This window comes from Gopherus evgoodei, chromosome 5 (assembly GCF_007399415.2).
Source record: "Gopherus evgoodei ecotype Sinaloan lineage chromosome 5, rGopEvg1_v1.p, whole genome shotgun sequence".
Lineage (NCBI taxonomy): Eukaryota > Metazoa > Chordata > Testudines > Testudinidae > Gopherus > Gopherus evgoodei.
Window position 1 is genome coordinate 58,532,490 of NC_044326.1, and position 21,349 is coordinate 58,553,838.

At 38.3% G+C, this 21,349-nt stretch overlaps 2 protein-coding genes across 9 annotated transcripts in view; one reads left to right on the forward strand and one right to left on the reverse strand.

Moving 5' to 3' along the window:
• Positions 1-8,736, forward strand: part of PCM1 (pericentriolar material 1) — a 97,998-nt gene extending 89,262 nt beyond the window's left edge. For all 7 annotated transcript variants that reach the window (XM_030565535.1, XM_030565534.1, XM_030565537.1 and 4 more), the window contains 5 exons: positions 3,380-3,455; positions 5,366-5,607; positions 5,836-5,928; positions 6,063-6,186; positions 8,415-8,736. In XM_030565535.1, the coding sequence (XP_030421395.1) occupies positions 3,380-3,455; positions 5,366-5,607; positions 5,836-5,928; positions 6,063-6,186; positions 8,415-8,440 (561 nt within the window). In that variant the 3' untranslated portion in view covers positions 8,441-8,736. The remainder of the gene's footprint in view (positions 1-3,379; positions 3,456-5,365; positions 5,608-5,835; positions 5,929-6,062; positions 6,187-8,414) is intronic.
• On the reverse strand, positions 2-20,826 carry LOC115652902 (general transcription factor IIE subunit 1-like). 2 transcript variants are annotated; one of them, XM_030565544.1, is made up of 5 exons: positions 20,342-20,826; positions 18,715-18,916; positions 16,457-16,686; positions 14,405-14,757; positions 2-241 (listed from the first exon to the last, which is right to left on the reverse strand). In XM_030565544.1, the coding sequence occupies exons 1-5, from the start codon at positions 20,787-20,789 to the stop codon at positions 218-220; spliced, it is 1,257 nt and encodes a 418-aa protein (XP_030421404.1). In that variant the 5' UTR covers positions 20,790-20,826; the 3' UTR covers positions 2-217. The 2 variants fall into 2 exon arrangements, with proteins under 2 accessions (XP_030421404.1, XP_030421403.1); XM_030565543.1 differs by lacking the exon at positions 2-241 and having other exon boundaries at positions 13,903-14,757.
• Positions 20,827-21,349: the final 523 nt, after the last annotated feature.

Consider the following 21,349-nt stretch of genomic DNA (forward strand, 5'->3'; position numbering starts at 1 on the left):
TCTACAAACCTTAACTTCCCTTAATTAAAATATTGTTGTGAGTACCAACTAGGTAAGCTGTCTATGCATTGTATTCTTGAACTGCCAGTCCTTTCTTCTGTTACTTACTAGGGTTGCTTTAAAGAAATGTTATACATGGATACCCTTTTTCCTGTCACACAGTCTTCTTGAGTTCTTGTTGGTAAGGATATTTGCATGATCAGTTCTTGATCCTATGCTATTTAATGTTTTTATCAATGACCTGGAAGGAAAGAAAAATCATTATTGATAAAGTTTGCAGATGGGACAAAGATTGGGGGGGGGGGGGCGCTAAATAAAGAAAGAGGGCAGATCACTGATAGTGATCTTGATCACTTGTTAAGCAAGTAAGCAAGCAATAATATGGCCAAAATATACAGTCATGCATTTGGGAGCAAAGAATGTAGGCCATACTTAAAAGAATGGGAGACTCTTTCCAGCATGACTCCTAGGTCTTTTTCAGAATCACTGCTTCCCAGGATAATCAGTTGAACATGAGCACCTAGTGTGACCCTGTGGTCAATAGGGGCTAATGCAATACTTGGATATGTAAATCAGGCAATCTTGAGTATGAGTAGGGAGGCTATATTACTTCTGTGTTGGGTATTAGTGTAACCTGACTGGAATACTGTGTCCAGTTCTGCTGTGCACAGTTCAGTAAGGTAGTTGATAAATTAAATATGATTCAGAGATAAGCTGTGACAGTGATAAATGAATTGGAAAACATGCCTCTTAGTGATAGACTGAGCTCCTTGAGCCTATTTCATTTAATGAAGAAGATAAGGCCAAGAGGTGATTTGATGACAGTCTATAAGTACCTATATGGGGAACAGAAATTTGATAAGAGGGCTCTTCGATATAGGAGGCCAAGATATAACAAGATCCAATAGTTAGCAGTTGAAGATGGATAAATTCAGACTAGAAATAACATGTAATTTTGTAATAGTGAGGATAACTAACCATTAGAACATCTTATCAAGGGTTGTGGTGGATTCTTCATGATGGAAACTTTTAAATCAATATTGGATGTTTTTCAAAAAGATATATGCACTTGTTCAAACAGCAGTTAATTGTGGCCTGTGTTGTATGCGGGAGGTCAGACTAGATGATCAGTTGTATCTTCTGGCCTTACAATTAAGACTAGAATTTGGCATGCCAATTTTTAATACATTTCACAGCAGATGTGTGTAAAAACCACAATATATCCATGCCTAGGAGAGGGCAGGCAGCCTGTGGGGAGGAGAGAAGGAAGGGTTTGGAGAAAGAGCCCACACTGCACTCATCCAACCCCCTCTCCTCCTCCCCCCCCTGCGCACAGTGGTTCCTGTCTCATAGGACAGGGCCAGGTTCCCCACTTCAGGTGTTGTGACCTGGCCTGTGTGGTTGCATCGGTTTGGTGAATTCTCCCCTCCGTAAGTGGAGACAAAGGTGGTCACACTAAACAGGAGTTGCATTGTGACCCTGTGATGCCACTCAGTTTGGGTGCATCTCACGCTTTATTTAAATTCACTGTTTCCAACTTTAATATGTCTGCTGTTCATTTCCCACCTTCAGTGAATAATGTTAGTTCAGTTTATTAGAACACCTACTTGCTCAGTAGCCATTTGTGATGTCAAACTGTTGTTGCTTTGTTAGAAATAAGTAATGACTAGATGGATAAAGCCTTTTTTTTTCCTTCCACCAAATTGGAAAAAGAGAGAAAATTTGAGAAGAGAGTTGCCTTTGAATAGGATGATTTTTCAGAGAAGTTTGCTCATAGATTGTGAGCACATAAGATTTCATATTCATCTAGTCCCATCACTTATCTTCATAGATTTTGAAGATCAGAAGAAGAACCAGTACAGTTGTCTAGTCTGACCTGCATAATACAGGCCATCAGAATTTACACAGTGATTCCTGGCATCTGGCCCAACAACTTATGGTTGAATTAAAGCATATATTGTAGAGTGATGCAGTCTCGATTTAAAGACACCAAGTGAGAGAAAATGTACCACATCCTTCACTGTTAAAATAAATTGCAGTTTGAATTTTGCTGGGTTAAAGTTCATGATTTCTTTATAACAGATACTTGGCTAGGGTAGTCTTCAGCCACAGTCTGGTTTTGTGCATCAGTTTAAAGCCTTGCTCTCACATTGGCATTTTAAAAAGCAGCTTTGGTATGAGAGTGGCTTCCTTTCATAGGTCCCATGATGTGTCTCTACATATTTCAGTTACAATCTCTAGGTATTAAATATCCTCTATAAAAGCTGCTGTTCCAACACTTGTATTTTATAAGATCACCCCCCATAGTAGTGATCTCTTTTCAGTCTGTTTTTTAAACTGGATTTAACTCTTGAAATCGGCATTTTAAAAAACCCCACTCTTGCCCCCTTTCAAAATGCAAAATAACTGTTTGTAGACGTGGACATGAATGTAACTTCAGTTTGTACTAAAGGATTTGACAGAGAAACCTATTCTCATTGTAATATGATAGCTTACAGTAAAAAAGGTTTGGTCATATCCTTGCTACTCAGTTTTCTAAAAGAACACGGCAACTGTTTCCATCTTTTCTGTGATAGCATTTATGGCAAGGAAATAGACATATTAAGACAGTTTATCAAAGACTTCTTGAAAGTCCAGATACATTGGCAGGTGATGGTTCTTTCTTCATTCTTTTGTTGGTAACTAAAACTCCATTTGCCTTTGCAGAAGCCATTCCATCATCCCATGTGCCAATACTTGTTTATGATTCTATTCTAAATTTTTTCAGTACAGTTTAACTGTACTGAAGTAAGTTTAGTAGGTTGTAATTTTAAGGATCACTTCTAGAGCTTTTTTTTAATTTAAAAATAGGTACAACTACTGGCTACTCTCTAGCCTTCTAGTACGGTAGCGATTCCAAAATAAAAGTTCAGTATTTTATTAGCTGTTGAGCCACTTCATTGTTCATACTCATTCAAGAGTTTCTAATGATTTGGTTCTAGAGACTTGTTCCTTAATTTGCCAGTGAGTGAAGGGTTGGAAGGACTGACCTATAAAGACCTTTTAAAAACATGTTCATTTTGCTAAAATGCCTAAGAGGTAGGCAAGTATAACTGCTTAAAAGTACTGAATGATGTAAATGCTGATAGAGGAGATTTTCAGTTTGATGTATGGGTTTATGATGAGGACTAATAAGGTAAAAGGAAGTAAACAGTAGAACAGGAATAAACAGTAGAACTTACTGAGTATTTAAACTAATATAGACAAGATGTTGGCGGTTATACTGTAAGGAACAAGCATAACTGGTGTGGGGACTTGGGACAGGGAGGGGTAGACTAGATGAACTACTAAACTCTCCCTAATAGAAATTTCTCATCTAAACATGATTTTTCCCATATAGATTCCAACAGATGAATCTGATAAACCAAATGAATATGAGATTTTATCAACTAAGCAGAAATCTCTTAGTGCTAAAGGTAAGATCTGAATAAAAATTTAAATTATGTACATAACAAAAAAAAAATCATACTGTCGCTTTCATGTAAATTTGCCTTCTACAAGAAGGAAGAAGTTGACTAAACTTGTAAGAATATATTCATTTTTTTAAAATTGGATTGTTTTACTGATCTTGCATGTGCTGAGATCTAATTGTATTAAATGAGAAAAAACAAGCATTTTAAAAGAGAAACCTGAATATAATTGAGTGTATGTGATAGAGTTGCATTTTGACATTTGTCCATGGTATAACTTTATGGATTGTTTTGATATGGTTCACACACAATTTTAACTGAATATTCTTGTATCAAGAGAAGAAATAACCCATGCTATTGAATAATAGCTGATGAGGATAATACTTTAGTAAACTGGAACATAAAGCTTGAATTTCATAGTCAACAGATAATTGCTGCTGTGCCTACTTCTCACTCCCTGCCATTTTCATCCTTCATTGTCAATAATAAGTGTTTAAAAATATTTGTGATCTTTCCTGTGTGAGAAATCTTATCTTAGATGGGGACTAAATCAAATCCATATCTACTAGAGAAGTGATGGGAAAATGTCAGCACTCCTATAACTGTTCCAAAAATAAATTGCCCTTCTGTTCTTAGCTACTTATTGGCAAAAGATGGCCAGTCTACCGCATGTGATGATGGTTGCGTTTTCTCACCTAAGATTTATTTTCTATTACAGACAATTAGCAGTAGTCTGTTTTCTGCACTGACACATGCTCCTCTCATAGATTGACAACTCTAGCTCTCTGGATTCTGTAGTGCTTCAGCAGTCATGCAAAACATATTAAGAAATTCTGCACATTGTACTGTTTAAAATTTTTATGTAAGAAGAGCATACACAGACTAAAAAATAAGAGACAGTTATGTGCACCTCACATTGTACATTTGCCCTTTAAGTTCCCATCAGTCCTCATAATAATTGTGCTTTAACTTCAACATTCATGTCAGATCCTTTCTGCATGCACCATTCTGTTCTAAAGTCGTACCCGCCCCTGGGAATAGTGTCAAGTCTCTCAATATCTTCAGTGTAGGGAAGAAAACTAACTTAATCACAATATGCTGACTCATCATAAAAAAATACTAACCTTGCCTTCAAAAGATTGTATTTTACATTTTGTTTTGATATAAAGTTTGTGGATGATTTAAAAAGCTAATTTAAAAATCAGAATTTTAAATTAACAGACTTAACAAATCTGTGGTTTAACAACTGCAGATTGATTAACTTTCCAAAACACTGCTAAGGATTACTCTGTTTTAGTGCCAAACAACTTTAAAATGAGTGTAGTTTTGCACTTCAGCAATTTACCAGTAAAAAATTGCATTAATTTCTAAACTTAAAATATTTGATTTTGATGTCACTGTTTGACAATATTGATGACAATATTTTAAAATGACCTACTGAGTTTCTTGTAAATTATGGCTTTATATTATCTTTTTTATACATTCTTTGAAATAACTTGAAAAAAAAAAAAAGCCTAAAATATTGAACTGCTTACTATGAATCTGATCTATGAACTAGGCAGATTGGTCAAGTTTTTTGCCACAATTGATCTCTTTATTTACAAAATGATGCTTGACTTTAAGGTTAGCCTGTAAACTTCAGGAAGATATTTAATATGTGGTATCTGTAACTTGATATATTGGCTTTTAAATAGGTTCATTTTAGTTTGCACTGAGTGTTAACAGGGCTGTTGCCCTCTCAAATATTTCAGCAAAATTTGATTTCTGTTCCTGTTCCGTTCATGTCAAAGACAAATTGACTAATGTCTGCTGGAAACTTGCTTTTGTTGTTCATTTAAATTTAAAAAAAATAAAAAAAAATAAGCCATTTACTTTGTCAAAATCCATGTCTGGATTAAAATGTTTTGTGTTTTTAGATGAACAAGATGTGCCTGCTATTTTACCTCATTATCTCAATATGCTGGAGAATAAGCAACTTCTAACAGTCAGTGCAGCTGAGTCTGTTACTGCTACTGAGGTGTCAGCAACTGAAGAGCCAAGCCCCTCATTACTAGTAAATGAAATTCAGATATCAGAAACCAAATCCTTGACAGGAAGCCCAGAAAGCTCCATGGCTGGCAGCCCTGATACAGAGTCACCTGTGTTAGTGCATGAATATGTACGTATAGCTTGAGTTTCCATATTGTCTGTCTTGAATATAAAATTTGTCATTTCAAAGTTAAGCCTTCTCTCCAGACTCACTTAGTTTGTAGGTTAAATTGAGCACACAGGCACTTCATTTCTTTTATTTTTAGTTATATTTTAAGAGAATTATCAGATATCTATATTAGAACAGAATCATGCATCTCTGCTTTCTTCTTAAAATGTCAAATTCTGTCATCAACAGGAAGCTGGATCTGGAAACATAAGTCAAAAGTCTGATGAAGATGACTTTGTGAAAGTTGAAGACTTGCCCCTTAAACTCACAGTATATTCAGAGGTATTTTGCTTGCGCTTTTCTGTACTTAGAAGTGGCCATCACAGAACTGAGTCTTGTTTTTTAAATTGAGGGGATGTGGGGAGGGAAGAAATACATATGACTCTGGAAACTAATTTGTTTTATCCACTCCCAAGGCAGATCTAATGAAGAAAATGATGGCTGAGGCCCAGACTAACACTTTGTCTGATGCAATACTAGATGGTGATGGAACGCAAGGTGAAGAATTAGCTGGAGACTCTCAAACACTGAAAGAACCTGGTGAGAGATTCTTTAAATTCCTAACTCATGAATCTCCTCTTGGGAGAGTTAAGCTTTTTTAGGGTCTAAAACCTTCAGGATTATTGCTGAGTAAAGCAAGAAAACTCAATCTTCCGATTGTCAGTGTATCAGTTTTCATTATGACATACTGGAAAATTTGTATTGACATAAATGTTCTTTTTTCTGCTGCTGCTTCCACTAATTTTTACCTGTCAAGATATTCTTGACTGTGACTAAAGAAGCAATCCTTTTCTAAGGGAAGTTAATGGTAAGGAAGGATCTGATATTGTAAGTTATACATCAGCTACTCCTGGGGGAATTCTGTACCAAAAAATTAAAAATTCTGCATATTTTGTTTATCAAAATACTACAATATAATCATGCTGGTTTCAATTATTTCAGTAATTTATTTAAACTACAATACAGTGTTTGGAGAATGGGAGTGGGGAGCATTGGAGGAAATCCCCCAAAACATTGCCTAATAGTAATGTAGCTAGGTTTGACCCTTTTTTTTTTCCTAGTTATTAGTCAACAAATATATGCAGCCATATGCTCAGTGTTACATCATAGGCAACTGAAGAGCCAGTGAGGGCTGGGGAATCAGACTCACAATTTATATTGGCTACTGACCATCTCCAGAAAGTTCAGTAGCAAATAGTTTATGGAGTACTTTTTCAGTCCAAACATTTAGACCAGTTCTAACCATTTAAATATTTATAAGGCCATGCTGTCCTTTACACCACTCTGGCCATGTAAAGGAGCCTTAAAACTTTTACACCTGTTTTATGCTCCTGGGGAATTCACAAAGACACACCCAGAAGCCCTTCTCCTCCATGCCAAGCATGCTGCAATAGTGAGTGGGAGGGACAGGGTGTGTCTGTCTCTCTCTCTCTCACACATGACTGCCCACTCCTTCAACACTGGGGGAGTGTGATTTACATCTCTCTTGGCTGCTCTTGGTGCCCGAATCAACCTGTCTGTGCTGCCAGGGAGTGCTGTGTGACTGCTCTTATGGATTTCCTTTGCTCTCCTATCCAAAGACACTTTTCTGCAGGGAAGCAAAGAAATCTGTGGAGGACATGAATTCTGCACCTGCACAGTGATGCAGAATTCCCCCAGGAGTAGCCTACTAGTGTTTAATACACTTTTTTGTTATGTGATTCAAAACGCCTTCGCTCATAGGTGACTGGGGTCAGATCTGTACATAAAGTCTTAATCTGCAGTGACTACTGCATCGAGGTGAGATGCTTTAGTTACATTTTGAATAGGGGAAAGAACAAGTGAAGGATGACAGGGAAAAATCCCAAGTGTAGCAGATTTTTAAAAAGTAGTCACCTAAGTCTGATGTAACCAGAAATCTCTTGATGACATTTTTAAACATGTAATTCAGATGCCTAAGAGGAATACTTAAAGAACAAGGAAAGGAGGTTGAACCCTCTCTCTCTTGTTCAAGATATGAAGATGCAAGTCACAAAACCAGAAGTGGTATTTTAAAAGCCTGGGAATACCTTGCTGATTATGGGTCTTAGTTACTTAAACTGATATTTTCTGGTTTACTTTCTGATAGAAATTGAAATGTAATATGACATATTTTGAGTGTAAAAAATTACACTACAATAGACTGTTAGGCTAACTGACATACAAATTCATTATTTTAATTCCACCCTGAATTTAAAGAGAATTTTAAAACTAATTTTTAAGGGAAAAAATAGAACTTAAAATTTGTCTTAAAACCTTGAATCAATAGCATGCGTTTGTTTGTCAGATTAAAGGGTGCTAGTGCAATGGCAACAGTCACTGCCTAAAACAGTGCCTAGTATTGGAACAAGACATTGTAATTTTCCTCCTAAATGTTAGATTCACATTTAATGGCACTAAGGGCTGGTCTCCCCACAAGTTGCATTTAATTGATTGGTTTCTAAACCAATCTAGTTAAATTGATGGAGCTTGCTTCTGTGGACACTTGGTGTGGGTTGAGTACCCTCTTTCAATTTTGCTTAAGTTGGTAACTACATTAGGGTGCTTTTGTATGAAATCAGAGTGCCCACATAATGGATTGCACCTATTCAACTAACACAATGTGCATACTGTGTATAGACAACAACGAGGAGGGACTTGTTTTGTCAAGATGTTCTCAGCAATACTTTTAAATATATACCCGTTAAGATATGTATCTGAGATTCAGTAATTGTTCCTGGACATTAATGAGTACAATTTTTATTTTGCAGAAACTGCTGGAGCCCAAAGTGCATGAAAAAAAATTCCAGAAACTCCTCCTTAGCCCCTCTCCACATTTACCAGTGCATATAGAAAATTGGCACAAACTTCACTGAATTTGAATCTGTATAAAAATGTAAATTAGTTTGACGCACTACTGCCTTTAGGATAGATATGCCAACTTCAGCCCAGGGCAGTTTAAACATCTGTAACTGAATCCTCTAGTTACTGTTACTGCACTGTTCTTTTTCTGTCTTAATCTTTTTTATTCATTGTGATTTGTTTAGTAATTTTAAAATGTAGTTTTAAATAAAGGTTGGACTTGTCTGTAAAGTCTTTGAGCCATTATTTTATAGTTTCTGGAGAAGTTCTTATGATGCTGTGTGAAGGCATCCAGCTCTCCTGCACAACATGCAGTGCTTTGTATTGAATGCTTATTTGTAGACAGTACAGTGTGCCATTTAAAGGGATGCTGTCAGTTTTCCTATCAATCTGTTGTGGGGGAGGGTAGCTTTCAAAAAAAAAACCAAAGATTTTCCCCTTCACCTGGTACAGTACTATGCAGGTGTAGCTGTACTGTTAATTGCCCAAGCAGATGATTGATGTTGTAAGGAAAACAGGAGTGTTTGTCATCTTGGACTATGTTTGCACTATAACCTAGGACTGAGTGTCCCAGCTCACATATCAACCTAGTGTGTGTGTGTATAAGAGCTAGCAGGAGTATAAGTAGTGTAGCTGTGGTGGCAGGGGCACTGGTATGACATAACTGTACTGAATACACTATCCCTGCATCCTGTGGGTATGTGCTGTGCTGTGCTACTGTTGTTAGTGCTACTGTAGCTGCACTGCTATTTTTAGTCAAGCTAGCTCTCCTTGAGCTACTGAGTATTTATAAAGGAGCTGGGCATACTACCCCTAGCTTGTAGAGTAGATGTAGCCTTAGAGTAATATGAATGCTTACCTTTAACTTAAATATGTCTAGTTGTGGGAGGCAGAAATCAGAGAACTTAAGGGAACTCAAATATTAAGTAGAGTAACTTTTTGGAGAGGAGATAGAAAGCATTACTATTTCCTACACATGATGGATGCTGGATTAAAAAAAAAACCCTGAATTTAAATGAGGGTGGGCCCAACGTTGCTATAAACACTGCAAACAATTTAAAGGGCTCTGAAAATGTCTTTGCCTACAACTTCTATTACAATAATTTGAGATGTTATGAGAGAAGTTTCTTTGATCTGCATTTGAGCACTTCTTATATAATCAGTTTGCCCCCCTTTGTATAGGTCTTCTACACAAGCAAAATGTAAGGAAGGAAAATGTGACAAACTAAATTGGCATAATCATAAACCACTTCTAAACTGACTATATTCAGTTGTGTTTAGTTTGTCCAGGGTATGTCTGATTATTCCCTGGCATAAAGGACAGTGCCTCAATCACTGCCACTTAACAGCGAACTTGAATAGCACCTGGTGACAAATTCCATAGGGGAAGTAAGTGTTGAGGGATACTTATATTTATTTTTTAACAGCCTACTTTACAAGAGTCAGTTTCAAATAACACTTGCATTGGTCATTGTTCCCAAGGATGATCTCAGACTTGCGTATTGTCCCCTCTTCCCCCAAGGTAATATGATCCCCTATAAGTCATGAAACTATTAGTGCTATTCCTCAAAACAAACAACAAAAAACACACACCTCACAGGGCTCTAAGTTCAAGACGTGAAGCCTGTTCCTTGCCTCTGTACCCCAATTTTAACTGTGTAGTTGCTGCTTCTATATCCTCCTGCTGTCCAATTAAAAACTAAATCTTTCCTTGTTCCAGCTCCGTCCAGTTCACTCACTTTTGAACTTTGTAACTTTAATGTAAACTGAATACACTTAACCGTTCAGATATGAGCATACAGTCAAGATTTTAGAAACTAACACGTTATGCATTCCGTAAGCAAGACTAACACTTCTTAACTCTAGGTTTCCAATTGGCATTTTGTAAATGTTAGTTAACACTTGACAGTACACATCAATATTTGAACTAAACAGATTTCCCTAGCTATCAACCCAGCAATCTTTCAATTGCTAACTTCTTAGTTCAGGTTATTTTTATGTAACCAAATCCTTAAAGTGAATATGCATGTTTCAGGAATCAGTGCATTTAAAATTAATAGCAGTACATTATAGAACTGTAGACAAACAAAAATAGCTTGTATTTTATCACTATCGGGGCCTTTTGGTACCAACTAAGAGAACTGTAACTTTTGAAATACCTGACTTAAATGTTTCACCCTTTATCCTAAAGGTCTTATTTTGGCAGTTCCCCTACATGGTGCAGAAAGCATCCCTGACTTTGGGGCTCCAGTAATTGCATCTGTTCCTTTCCTTATTGCTTGCTGATCATTAGACAATGGAAGTCATTCTCTCCAACTGGGGGAACAAGTTGTTCAGCAGTTGCAATGCTACTAGAGTCCAGACTAGAGGAGTAATACAGACCCCATAATAACTGCTCAACTTCTGTACAATTGGGGGTGGGGGGCAGGGAGAGAAATGAACAGAGGGGGCAAGTCTCTCTAATCTCTGCATAGAGTAAACTGATAAGGATTGTTTGCTTTTGGCTCAAAGCCAAAAAGACACCCCTAAGATGTGTGGTACTCTTGAAGCCTGCAGATCTTTAAACATATGGTTCAAACATGGGGTTGGGAATCTGCCAGAAGGTTATGCCACTTTAGCCATTGAACTAAAGATTGTTTTGACCAATAAATATTGCAACCAATCTTCCTTGTTGCAGTTACAACAACTAGAGGAGGAGACATCTCTACTGTTTCATAGTGATAAGTGCTTTAAGATGTTCTTTAGAATTTCAAAGTTCCTTGAACAAGGCATTCTCTGAATTTGTACATCAGCATTGAACCACTAAGGGGAAGATGAATAGAAAGAGCTGTCTGTCTGTCTGCTTTGGTAGACAGAAGTTTTTCTACTACAGTCAATGCGTGGGGTGTACATGTGAATAGTCACTTGGTCCAAGGCCTCAGACATCTTATGTCTGGACTTCCAACTTCAGCTGTTTAATCAAGAACTGAACAGAAAACTAGCCCTCAGAATGTCTCCAGGACCCACTTTCACATCAGTTACACTAAAGGCTCCTAACATTTCATTCTCCAAGGAAAATGATTTGAGGCCAAATGCTGCAGTATGTTCTCTGTGGGCTTATCCAGATATCACTTCTGTAGCTTTGCAGTCCTGCATTTTGATAAGTGTTCACAACACTTGAAATAGCAAAAAGACCCCTGCCTTAGAGCAGTAGTTTTCAAACTTTTGTACTAGTGACCCCTTTCAAATAGCAAATCTGAGTGTGACCCCCCCTTATAATTAAAAACTAATATTTAACACCATTATAAATGCTGGATGCAAAGTGGGGTTTAGGGTGGAGGCTGACAACTTGTGACCCCCCAGTTTGAGAACCTCTGCCTTAGAGCTATTGCCTTTTGTAAGAGGCATCTTAACTAGCAGATGTATCTACGGAGGAATAAAGCTGCTTCTGCATTTTCCACCAAGCTAAAATAGTTCTCATGTCCATGCCTCACTTCTTTTCCAACTGTAGTTTTAGTCCATGGATCCCATTAACTCATCCTTCCCTCCTTTGCTTAATCATCCTGTTATGAAAGTTGCATAACTTAAATTACATTGCATAATACCAGAAGGGAGTATAGTACTTTAAACAGGATTGCAGGAGAAAGTGAACTTAAGCCAGTGTTCTGGTGGCTTTATCACCAAACATGATACAGGGGCAAAAAGGTACTCAAGAACCTTGTAAAAGGTAACTATTGCTTAGAGGAAATCAAATACTACATCAAAAAGGAATTGGCCAGGAACCCTTTAGGGACCAAAGGCGCATTACAATACCTGCCACTACCGTTTGAAGCACAATCTAGTTCCAAAACAGAAGTAACATGGTAAATCTGTGTGTATTTAGTTTCATAGAACAATGTAAGCTCTACCTTGGATTCACCAATGCTGCCTGACTCTTCATGACTAAGAAAAGCACAACATTGGTTAAAAAACTAAAATGCTATTAAATGGGTTTAATTTAACTGATAAGTCTTGAATTGTAGACTTGGAATCATCACTGAGTAGATGTTTCTAGTGAGAGGCCTGCAGGGATCAGTTCTTGAACATATGCAATTTATTATTAAAGACTATGGAAGAAAATAAAATCACTGAAAATATTTGCAGCTGGCAAGTTGGGGAAGTGATAAGTAAGAGAACTATCACTGACTCAAAGCAGTCTGGATCACTTGGTAAACCATGCATACAAAGAATTTGAATACAGCTAAAATGTAAACATACATATAAGAACCAACAACGGGCCATAGAAACCTACTGGATGGGGGACTCTCTGAGAAGCTGACTCTGAAAGATTTGGGGGTCATGGTGGATAATCAACTGAACATGAGCTCCTAGTGTGACACCGGCCAAAACAGCAAACTCCATCCTGGGATGCATGAAGAGGGGAATCTTCAGTAAAAGTAGAAGTTATTTTTCCTCTGTATCTGGCACTGGTGCAACCTCTGCTGGAATAGTACGTCATGTTCTGGTGCTCACAATTCAAAAAGGATGTGGATAAATTCAAAAGGGTTCAGAGAAGAAACTGTTACAAAGGATTAGAAAACATGCCATAGTGGTAGATTCAAAGAGTTCACTCTATTGAGCTTAAAGAGAAGGCTAATGGGTGACTTGATTACAGTCTATAGATTTTAACAGGGGAATAACTATTTAATAATGGGCTCTTCAGTCTAGCAGACAAAGGCCAACATTCTGCAGTGGTTGGAAGTTGAAGCTAGAGCACCTGAGACTGGGAACAAGAAATTAATAGTAGGAGTAATTAATCATTGGAACAGTTTACCAGGGGTCATGGTGGAGTCTCCATCCCTGGCAATTTTTAAATCAGGTTGGATTTTTTTCCCCCTAACATTCTCTAAGAATTGTGGGTAAAAGCATCTGGCCTGTGTTGTACAGGAGGGCAGATTAGATGATTGCAATAATCCCTTCTGGCCTCCGACTATGAATGAAGTGATTTTCTATGGAGGAACCTACCTCTTCTCTGGGACTTCAGCTCACACTTTACCCTGAGATTTTTTATTTTTAAAATTCCAACCCATCCCTAAAGGGATCAGATACAGAGCACTTGGTAATCTTTTAGCTGTGTGGGTTGGTTTTGTTTTTTTGGGGTTGCCAGAGGGCAAAAACAGTTTTTGCTAATCCAGACAATTTTCTTTTTAAATTAGCTATCAAGCAGTTATGACTGTTCATTGCTTTGATTTCAAGTATTAGTATTAACTCTAGAAATCTGGGTGCAGAGATTTGATTGCTCTGCCTGTTGTACTCCACCACAGTAAAAGCATCCACCCCAGAAGAATGGTTGAACACGTTGGCACAAAGGAGTTACAGCAGCAATGAGTTTAATGCACTTATCAAGAAATGGAAATTAATTTAACATCACCTTGGCAGGGATATGGATTACATGACCCATTAAATCCTTTTAGGTTCGGTCACTTGGTTTTAGGCATTTATTTTAGCACTCAGACAATTGTGTCCTGGTGTGATTTATTTATTGATCAGACAAGATGATTCCTGCTTCTAAAGTAATTAAAGCATTACATTTTGTCTTTTTGTTACAATACTTAGCATATTAAACAAAATTTAGGACTGTTTCACAAACAGGAACTATATGGAAACAACCAAGGTTATCTGCAACATCTTCACTTTGTTGCTTTGGAGAAGCAACAGAAGTAAAAATTAAATAGCGAGCTCTCCAAGGAGAGAATTTAGACTATACCACCAACTTCACAAAAATATCCTCAACTTTATATGCGTTTCACCCAGCAACAACTGTAGGTTAAGCTACAACAGGAACTTCACACAGCACATCTAAAAAACTTACATGTGCAGTATAACTGCTTTTTAATTCATGCATTTACTCAAAGACAGACTGGAACATTTCTTGTCCCACCTTGATGTAAATTTCTCTCTCTTCGTCTGTCATAAGTGACACTAGCTCTGGATTGTCACTAACTTCACTGTACAAGTGGGCCTGTCCAGCAACCATTACTGTAGGATCCAGTGTTTCCTGCTCCTCTTGTTCCAAGTCACTCCCTGCTGCTTTAACTACCGCAGGTTTTGCATGTTTAGCCTCCTCCTCTGATTCACTGGTGTCACTTTCTGACTCAAGCAGTTTGTTTTTGGCAAGAGGAGGGGGATGAGCTGTGCCAGAGGAAGACTTAGATTCATGGATGAGAAGAGTCCTTATTACTTCATTATCAGGAACAGCTTCTTTAACAGAGTCATCAGTTTCTTTGGACGTTTCTGTTCCCAAAAACAAAAGAGCACCAAATAAGCCACACACGATTAACATGTAAACAGACCCGTAATTTGCCACTTGAACAATCCTACTTAAGTTTGACAATTGCAATCAAAGAATAAGACGTCTTTCACAAGTGAATGGAATGAGTGTTTCCCTGTTCATTTATAAGTAGGGTATATGAAGTATATTAAAATGGGATGGAGAGTGAAGGACAGTAAATGCACCTCCAGCCCTCCTTTAAAATAGAGAGTGCCACCTCAGCTGTAGTTATTGTATCTGATATTGAGCATACCTGTTTCAAAGATTTTCTAGACATGCCACCCTGGCTGCTTCTGTAATTCAGCACCAGATGTATCAGTTAGGAAATAAAATTAGATTTATGTTTGAAATATATTTAAGTTACCTTAGAAGCATTGAGCCAGTAAAGATTTTTTTGTAGTTGGATCTGGCACATTGTATAACTTACTCCTCTACTGAAAAATTCTGAACAAGATTATATTTGATTAAACTGACCTACTTTAATGGTTTATTCTGTGGTTAATACTTGTTTCCTGATTATCAGTAGATTGCCCTCCTCAGCCTTATGTACAGAATAGACCTCTACCCCCGATATAACACGAATTCGGGTATAAACGTGGCAAAGCAGTGCTCTGGGGGGGGGAGGGGGCAGGGCTGCGCACTCTGGGGAAATCAAAGCAAGTTAGATAACATGGTTTCATCTATAACGTGGTAAGATCTTTTTGGCTCCCAAGGACAGGCTTATATCGGGGTAGAGGTGTATTCCTTTAAGCCTTCAGATTTTTGTTTATAAATCTAATCCAAACCTCATCTTCAGCTTTTGGAGTCGGAGGCCAGCGTTTTCAGAAGTGATCAGTGAATAAGGTGTGTCTCAAACTTGGTGCTCCAAAAGGGCCCAGTTTTCAAAAAAGAGTGCTCAGCACTTTTTGAATGTTAGTACACTTTAAGTGTCTCTAGGCTAGGTGAACATGCTGAATCACTACTAGCATTTGAAAAATCTTGTCCTGTATAGATTTATATTTGTTAAGGCCAGAAGGAACTAGTTAGTATAAACTAATCTTATCTCCTATATATCACAAGTCATAATGTCTGATTGAGCTAGAATGCATCTTTTATAAAGGTGTCCCAACCTTGATTTAAAGGCTTCAAGGGATGGGAAAAAAAAAATATACACCTCATTCCTTGGCAAGATTTTCAAATGGTTAGTTACCCTCTTAATACATCTTATTTCCAGCTTGAATTTATCTAGCTTCAGCTTCTAGCTATTGAATCTTGTTTAGCTTTTGTCTGCTTGCTTAAAGAGCCCTCTATTAGCAGAAGTCTCCCTACATAGGTACTTGTACAGATATAAATATCCCTAAAGCAGCATTCAGTTTCCTGCTATTCCCAGATTTAGAAGAGCTTTACAAAGATGTATTGTTACATAGAATACATCATTCAAGAAGATATTTTAAAATATAAGGCTACTAAAAGATTGGAATTTTTCAGAACTTGGTGCCTAAAGCAAGGTTCTTAAGTCTGTATTTAGGTACCAACATAAGGACAGTTTTCAAAAGTGCTGAGTATCCACCAGTTACTAAGGTGGTGGTCAGGAGATAATTAATTACAGTACATTCCTAACTACACGGACATATCAGAACATGACCATACATTCAAATGTTAGGGTCTTGAACTTTGTCTTACCAATATTGGAGTCAGTTGCATATGAAGATGCTCCTTGTACAGTACTTTGTGTCATCCATATAGGATGTTCTTTAGTCACTTTTTCCTTCCCTTTCTTCTTTGGTTCAGAATCTTGGACATCAATGACCAAGTTTTGAACATACATATTAGCAACAGATGAATTCTTGTTGGCCCATTTCTCAGGATGGGTACTGGAGTCCAGGATGCTTGAACACACCTTCTGTTCAAAGCTGAAGGAAAAAAAGTTTAATTCTTGCTTCCAGGATGTCACTTTCCCAAACTCCAGGGTATGTAAAACCCCCCCCACAAAAATACACCACCACCACATCTCTCAAATCAAGGAAACTGACACAAGATTAATTTCAGTTTGGCCAGCTACACCATATCTTGAGATAATTTTATCTCCTCCCCAACCCACGATTAATGTGTGTGGTTCTGAGCCCTTAATAGCTGCATACTCTTTTCTAGAGCACATTTTTGGATCAAGTGTATTGTCAGGATTAATATCATGGTTTTCACAGGACAGTAGAGAGTAAAGAGAACAAGAGTAGCCCAAATTAAGAGAGAGAAATATAACAAACTTTTAAGAAGCAAGAAACTCCCCCCAATGTGAAAAAAAATCTGAATTTGAGAGGTAAATACACACCTTTAATAATTGGGAGTTTTTAAGAGTGCCATACACTACAGATATGCCAAACAAACAGGTCTGTATGTTAAACAGTTATGGGGAAAAAAAAAACAAAAAACCAAACACAAACCACTCAGGCACAATACAAGACAAATAAAGTAGAAAGAACAGTGAAACTAGAATGTTGCACAGAAAAGGATTTTAGGTTTATTTATTATTTTCTATGCATTGAACTTGGCATATATTAAGCAAGAACTTGTTGCAGTGCAGCATTAAAGAGACTCCATTCTAGACTTTGTAAAAGGAAAGTTTAGAGGAGACAAAGGAGTTGTTGGGCAGGTGTTCAAGAAGATATAAATAGGGATGGAGACAGAGAATGCTGAAAGTGAGTAAGAAGTAAATAGCAGTAGTCAAGGAGTAAGTGTTAGGAAAGCCTGCCAACAAGTAGTTTTGGGGGGCTGGAACTTTGGAAGTTTAGAGAAAGAAGCAGTAAGATGTGCTTGAGGGCCCGGAAGTGCAGGAAAGGAGGCAGAGGAGAATCAAAAGTGATCAAGGCTGTGAGCTTGGGTAATAGGAAGGATTAAGAAAAGAAGAGAGGATGGGGCTTAAGTGGGAAAGTTAAAACACAAAACACAAATAACCTGTCATCTAAGCAAATATGGGAGTCAAGTAGTAATGGTATCAATGATGAGGGACAAGTCATTCATGGAAGATAGAGGGGGGAAAAGATGTAGAGAACCATGGGAATCAACACAAAGACTTCAGACAAGCAGAAAGGAGTGTGTGTGGGGGGAACAAAGTTGAGATGGGAATAACACATACCATGTCAGAGGGAGCAGAGAGATGAGAAACATTGCCATGAGGTTGGGGGGTGGGGAGGACAGTGGAAGAGGGCTTAACTTGATCAAGCAACAGTTATTGGGGACTTTCTTGAGAGTAATGTCTGTGAAGGAAAGTTGGAGAAAGCCACATGGCAAAAAGTTGGAGGGAAAATATTAGAAACTATTGAGTGCAGAGTAGTAGGAACAGAGGCTGAAGGGGAACAGGAAGAGGAGGGTTCTGTGAGAGTGAATCCAATGGAGTTTTAAAAAGAGGAAAACAAGGGCATGTTTGAATGTGGAAAGGAAAGTGAGACAGGTGAGTGACTGAAGGGGATTAAGGTCAGGAGTGGAAGGAGTCAGGAGCAAGAGAGCAGATAACTGGGTTGGAAATAATAGGAGAAGGAAGAGATTGGCATGAAAAATAAGATGGAGGGAAAGAAGTGAAGGAGAGCCTAGCAAAGTGTGTTAGTTCTAATTTTTTAAGCAGTTATCAGGATTTTAGGCAGATACAGAAAAGAAGTAGGCTGGTAGTTTTAAGGAAGGCACAGTGACGAAAAGATGCCAATGTTTAGATGCACAGGAGTCAGAACTAAATTATGTAAATATAGGCCTTAGTGGCCTTTTGAAAGACAATTCATTATTCTAGTCAGCATGATTTTACCTCATCATCTTGGGCCACTTTCTGTCCCCTTCTTACATGGGAAGAAAGATTTACAAGTTTAGTTTAAATTATGCTCTGGAAGAAGTGAGCCAGGAAAGATTGTTTCCATAAGTTATAACATGTATTGAAAAGAGATTTCTCTTCATACCTTTCTGATAGCTCTGGAATTTCTGTTGGCTGAGGCTCAAGCAAATCATGTGGTAGAGCAACATCTTCAGTCTCGCGCAGCAGTGCAAAGATGGGTTCGATCTGTTCGTTAAATTTTGCTAGCAAGGTTCGAGCATCTCGTTTGGGAAGCGCAGAGGCATCCTCCTCAACTTCAGCATTGCAGTAGGTGCAGCGGAAAGTCTCTGCACCATCACCCCCATTTGAATTTCACAGGTTAGTAAAAGATACAAAAATTTAGCAGAGATCTTTGCCAAGGAGTTTGCTCCCCCAATAAATAAGACTTTTGAAGAACAACTCAATTCCATGCTACAACCATTTATTGAAGAGACACAATCAACTTGAAATCCGTTAATCTCAAAAAATTTTGTTAAAAAGGAGTTGCTGATACTAGTCCTGCCTCTGAATCCTAGGGAACAATGAGAGTTTTACAAACACATTTGCTTCTGATTTTGACACACTTGTTGTGTAAAAGATCCACAGAGACTACCAGAGGAAAGAAACTGTGCATTTGGCAACATCTTCTGTATAGTCAGTTTCTTCTAATATCTTACACTCGTTCACTCATTTTAGATGTAACATGGAACAAGAGGTAAAATATTTTCAGGCAGATTTGATGTTTAAATTGAGTGTCCTTTTAAACACAATGGCGCTATTTCTAGCTGAATCCTGCAGTGAAAACCAGTACCTCTACCTCAAGGAACCTGTTTGAAATATATAGTCCTACTCTGAACAGTTACTCTGAAAAAGTGTCACCATCAGCCGCTTCCATATTTATTGTTTCAGTGATTACAGATAAAATTTGCTCAGTTTACAAGTCAAGGATTTTGCCAGCACACAGCCCTGCAAATTCCCTTTACAATCTCAAAATCAAGCTTTGTTCATTCTTTCTGATTCATTCATCCTTACCAGCTACCCAGATGTTTATAGTGTAGGTGTCAGATTGCCATTGCATCATACCTCCCAATGCCTTGTCCTGTGAATCTGAAATGCAACTTCTGGTTCAGTTGGCTTGAAGAAGGGGCAGAAACTCCTGAGTTCTTATGTCATCTCAGCTCCTGACTTGCTCGTGGCTTTGGGAAGGCACTGAACCTCTGTCTCAGTTCCCTATCTGTAGAATGGGGATGCTTATACCTCTCCCTCTGGTGTTAGGAGAATTAGTTAATGTTGTTAAAATATAGCATTTCAAATTGTTTTATTAATACTTTATGGCATCCTGCCTCTGGATCTTCATGCATTTATAATCATTAAATTAATTTAACCCCAGATGAAATGGGAATTTACTTGCATTTTAAAAGGCGAGGAAATTAAAGACATGTAAAACTTGGTTAAACTACTTGGCCAAGGTCAAACAGCAAGTCCATAGCAGAGCTGAGACTAATCTGAATCCCAGGGCTGCATTTTAGCTACAAGAATACCCTTCCATGTCACCACAGCTCATTCTACAAGTCCAATTATTTCTTGTACATTTTTTTTTTTTAGGGCAAATGTCCAAAAACATAACCCAACCAACCTGGTTCTATTATGAAATGTGCACAGGTCCAGACACATTTAATGCTGCCAACGATTTCCTGAAAGATGAGAGTGGATGAGCATTCTAGCTGGCATACCTGTGAATATGTCAAACAGCTGATTTACTTCCAGGTCTGTGTAAGTGCTGAAGCAAGACGGACACTTGAAGGAGGACCTAGTAGTTGAATCCCGCTCATCTGCTTCTATCTTCCGGCGCACATGATCCAGTTTGTACTTCACCACATCCACCAGCACCTTGTAGTTGATATAGTAGTAATTATGCCTTGTACTCTTCCCATTGGGCCCTGTTTCAACCCGCATGCGCAGCTTGACAAATTTATCTGCCTTGAGTGTGTTGAGGACAGTGCGCAACTGTTTGCGTTCATACTTGAGCAGTAGCAACAAGTCATCCTCCTTCACACAGGGGTATCGGATCAATACATCAAGGACCAGTGCGTACTCTACCCCATAGAAGCCACGCACCATGTATTTGGCCAACCGTTTCAGTGCTGCTGGGACTTCCGTAATAACATCTTGATCTCCCATCAGTAACTAAATGGTGTCAGAAAGAGGAGTGTTAGTATATGTAACACCGACAGATCCCAGTTGCCAGGATTGAACCTAGGGCCTCTGGAGCTTAGTGTGTGAGCCTCTACAGCATGAGCTAAAAGCCACATGGCTATTAGCTAAGGCTGTAGAGCAAACTCAATCTCTTTCTCTAAATGGTCTCAGTACGACTAGATGGGACAGTACACCACACCCAGGAGGTGAGAGTTACATATACAGCCTACTCAATATTAAGTGTTTTGTGAACCTTTGGATAGCTCAGACTGGTTCTAAAGCAGGTCTTCTGCAATGCTGCTCTTTCAACAGGAGTCCGAGTCTGTGTCTACATTCTGTGCAATCGTCGTTAGGTTCTGATCAACCCCATCACATCTGGATATTAAAGCTTATTGAATGCTTTTGGGCCTAGCTGTGTATTAGTGAGTATCCATGCAACAGATGCCCCCTGCTGGGTAAGAGCACACAGAAGAAAGGAAGGGAGAAGGGGTTAGAAGAACTCCACAAGCTTCCTCTGACAAGATTTTCCCTTGAGCTATCTCCTC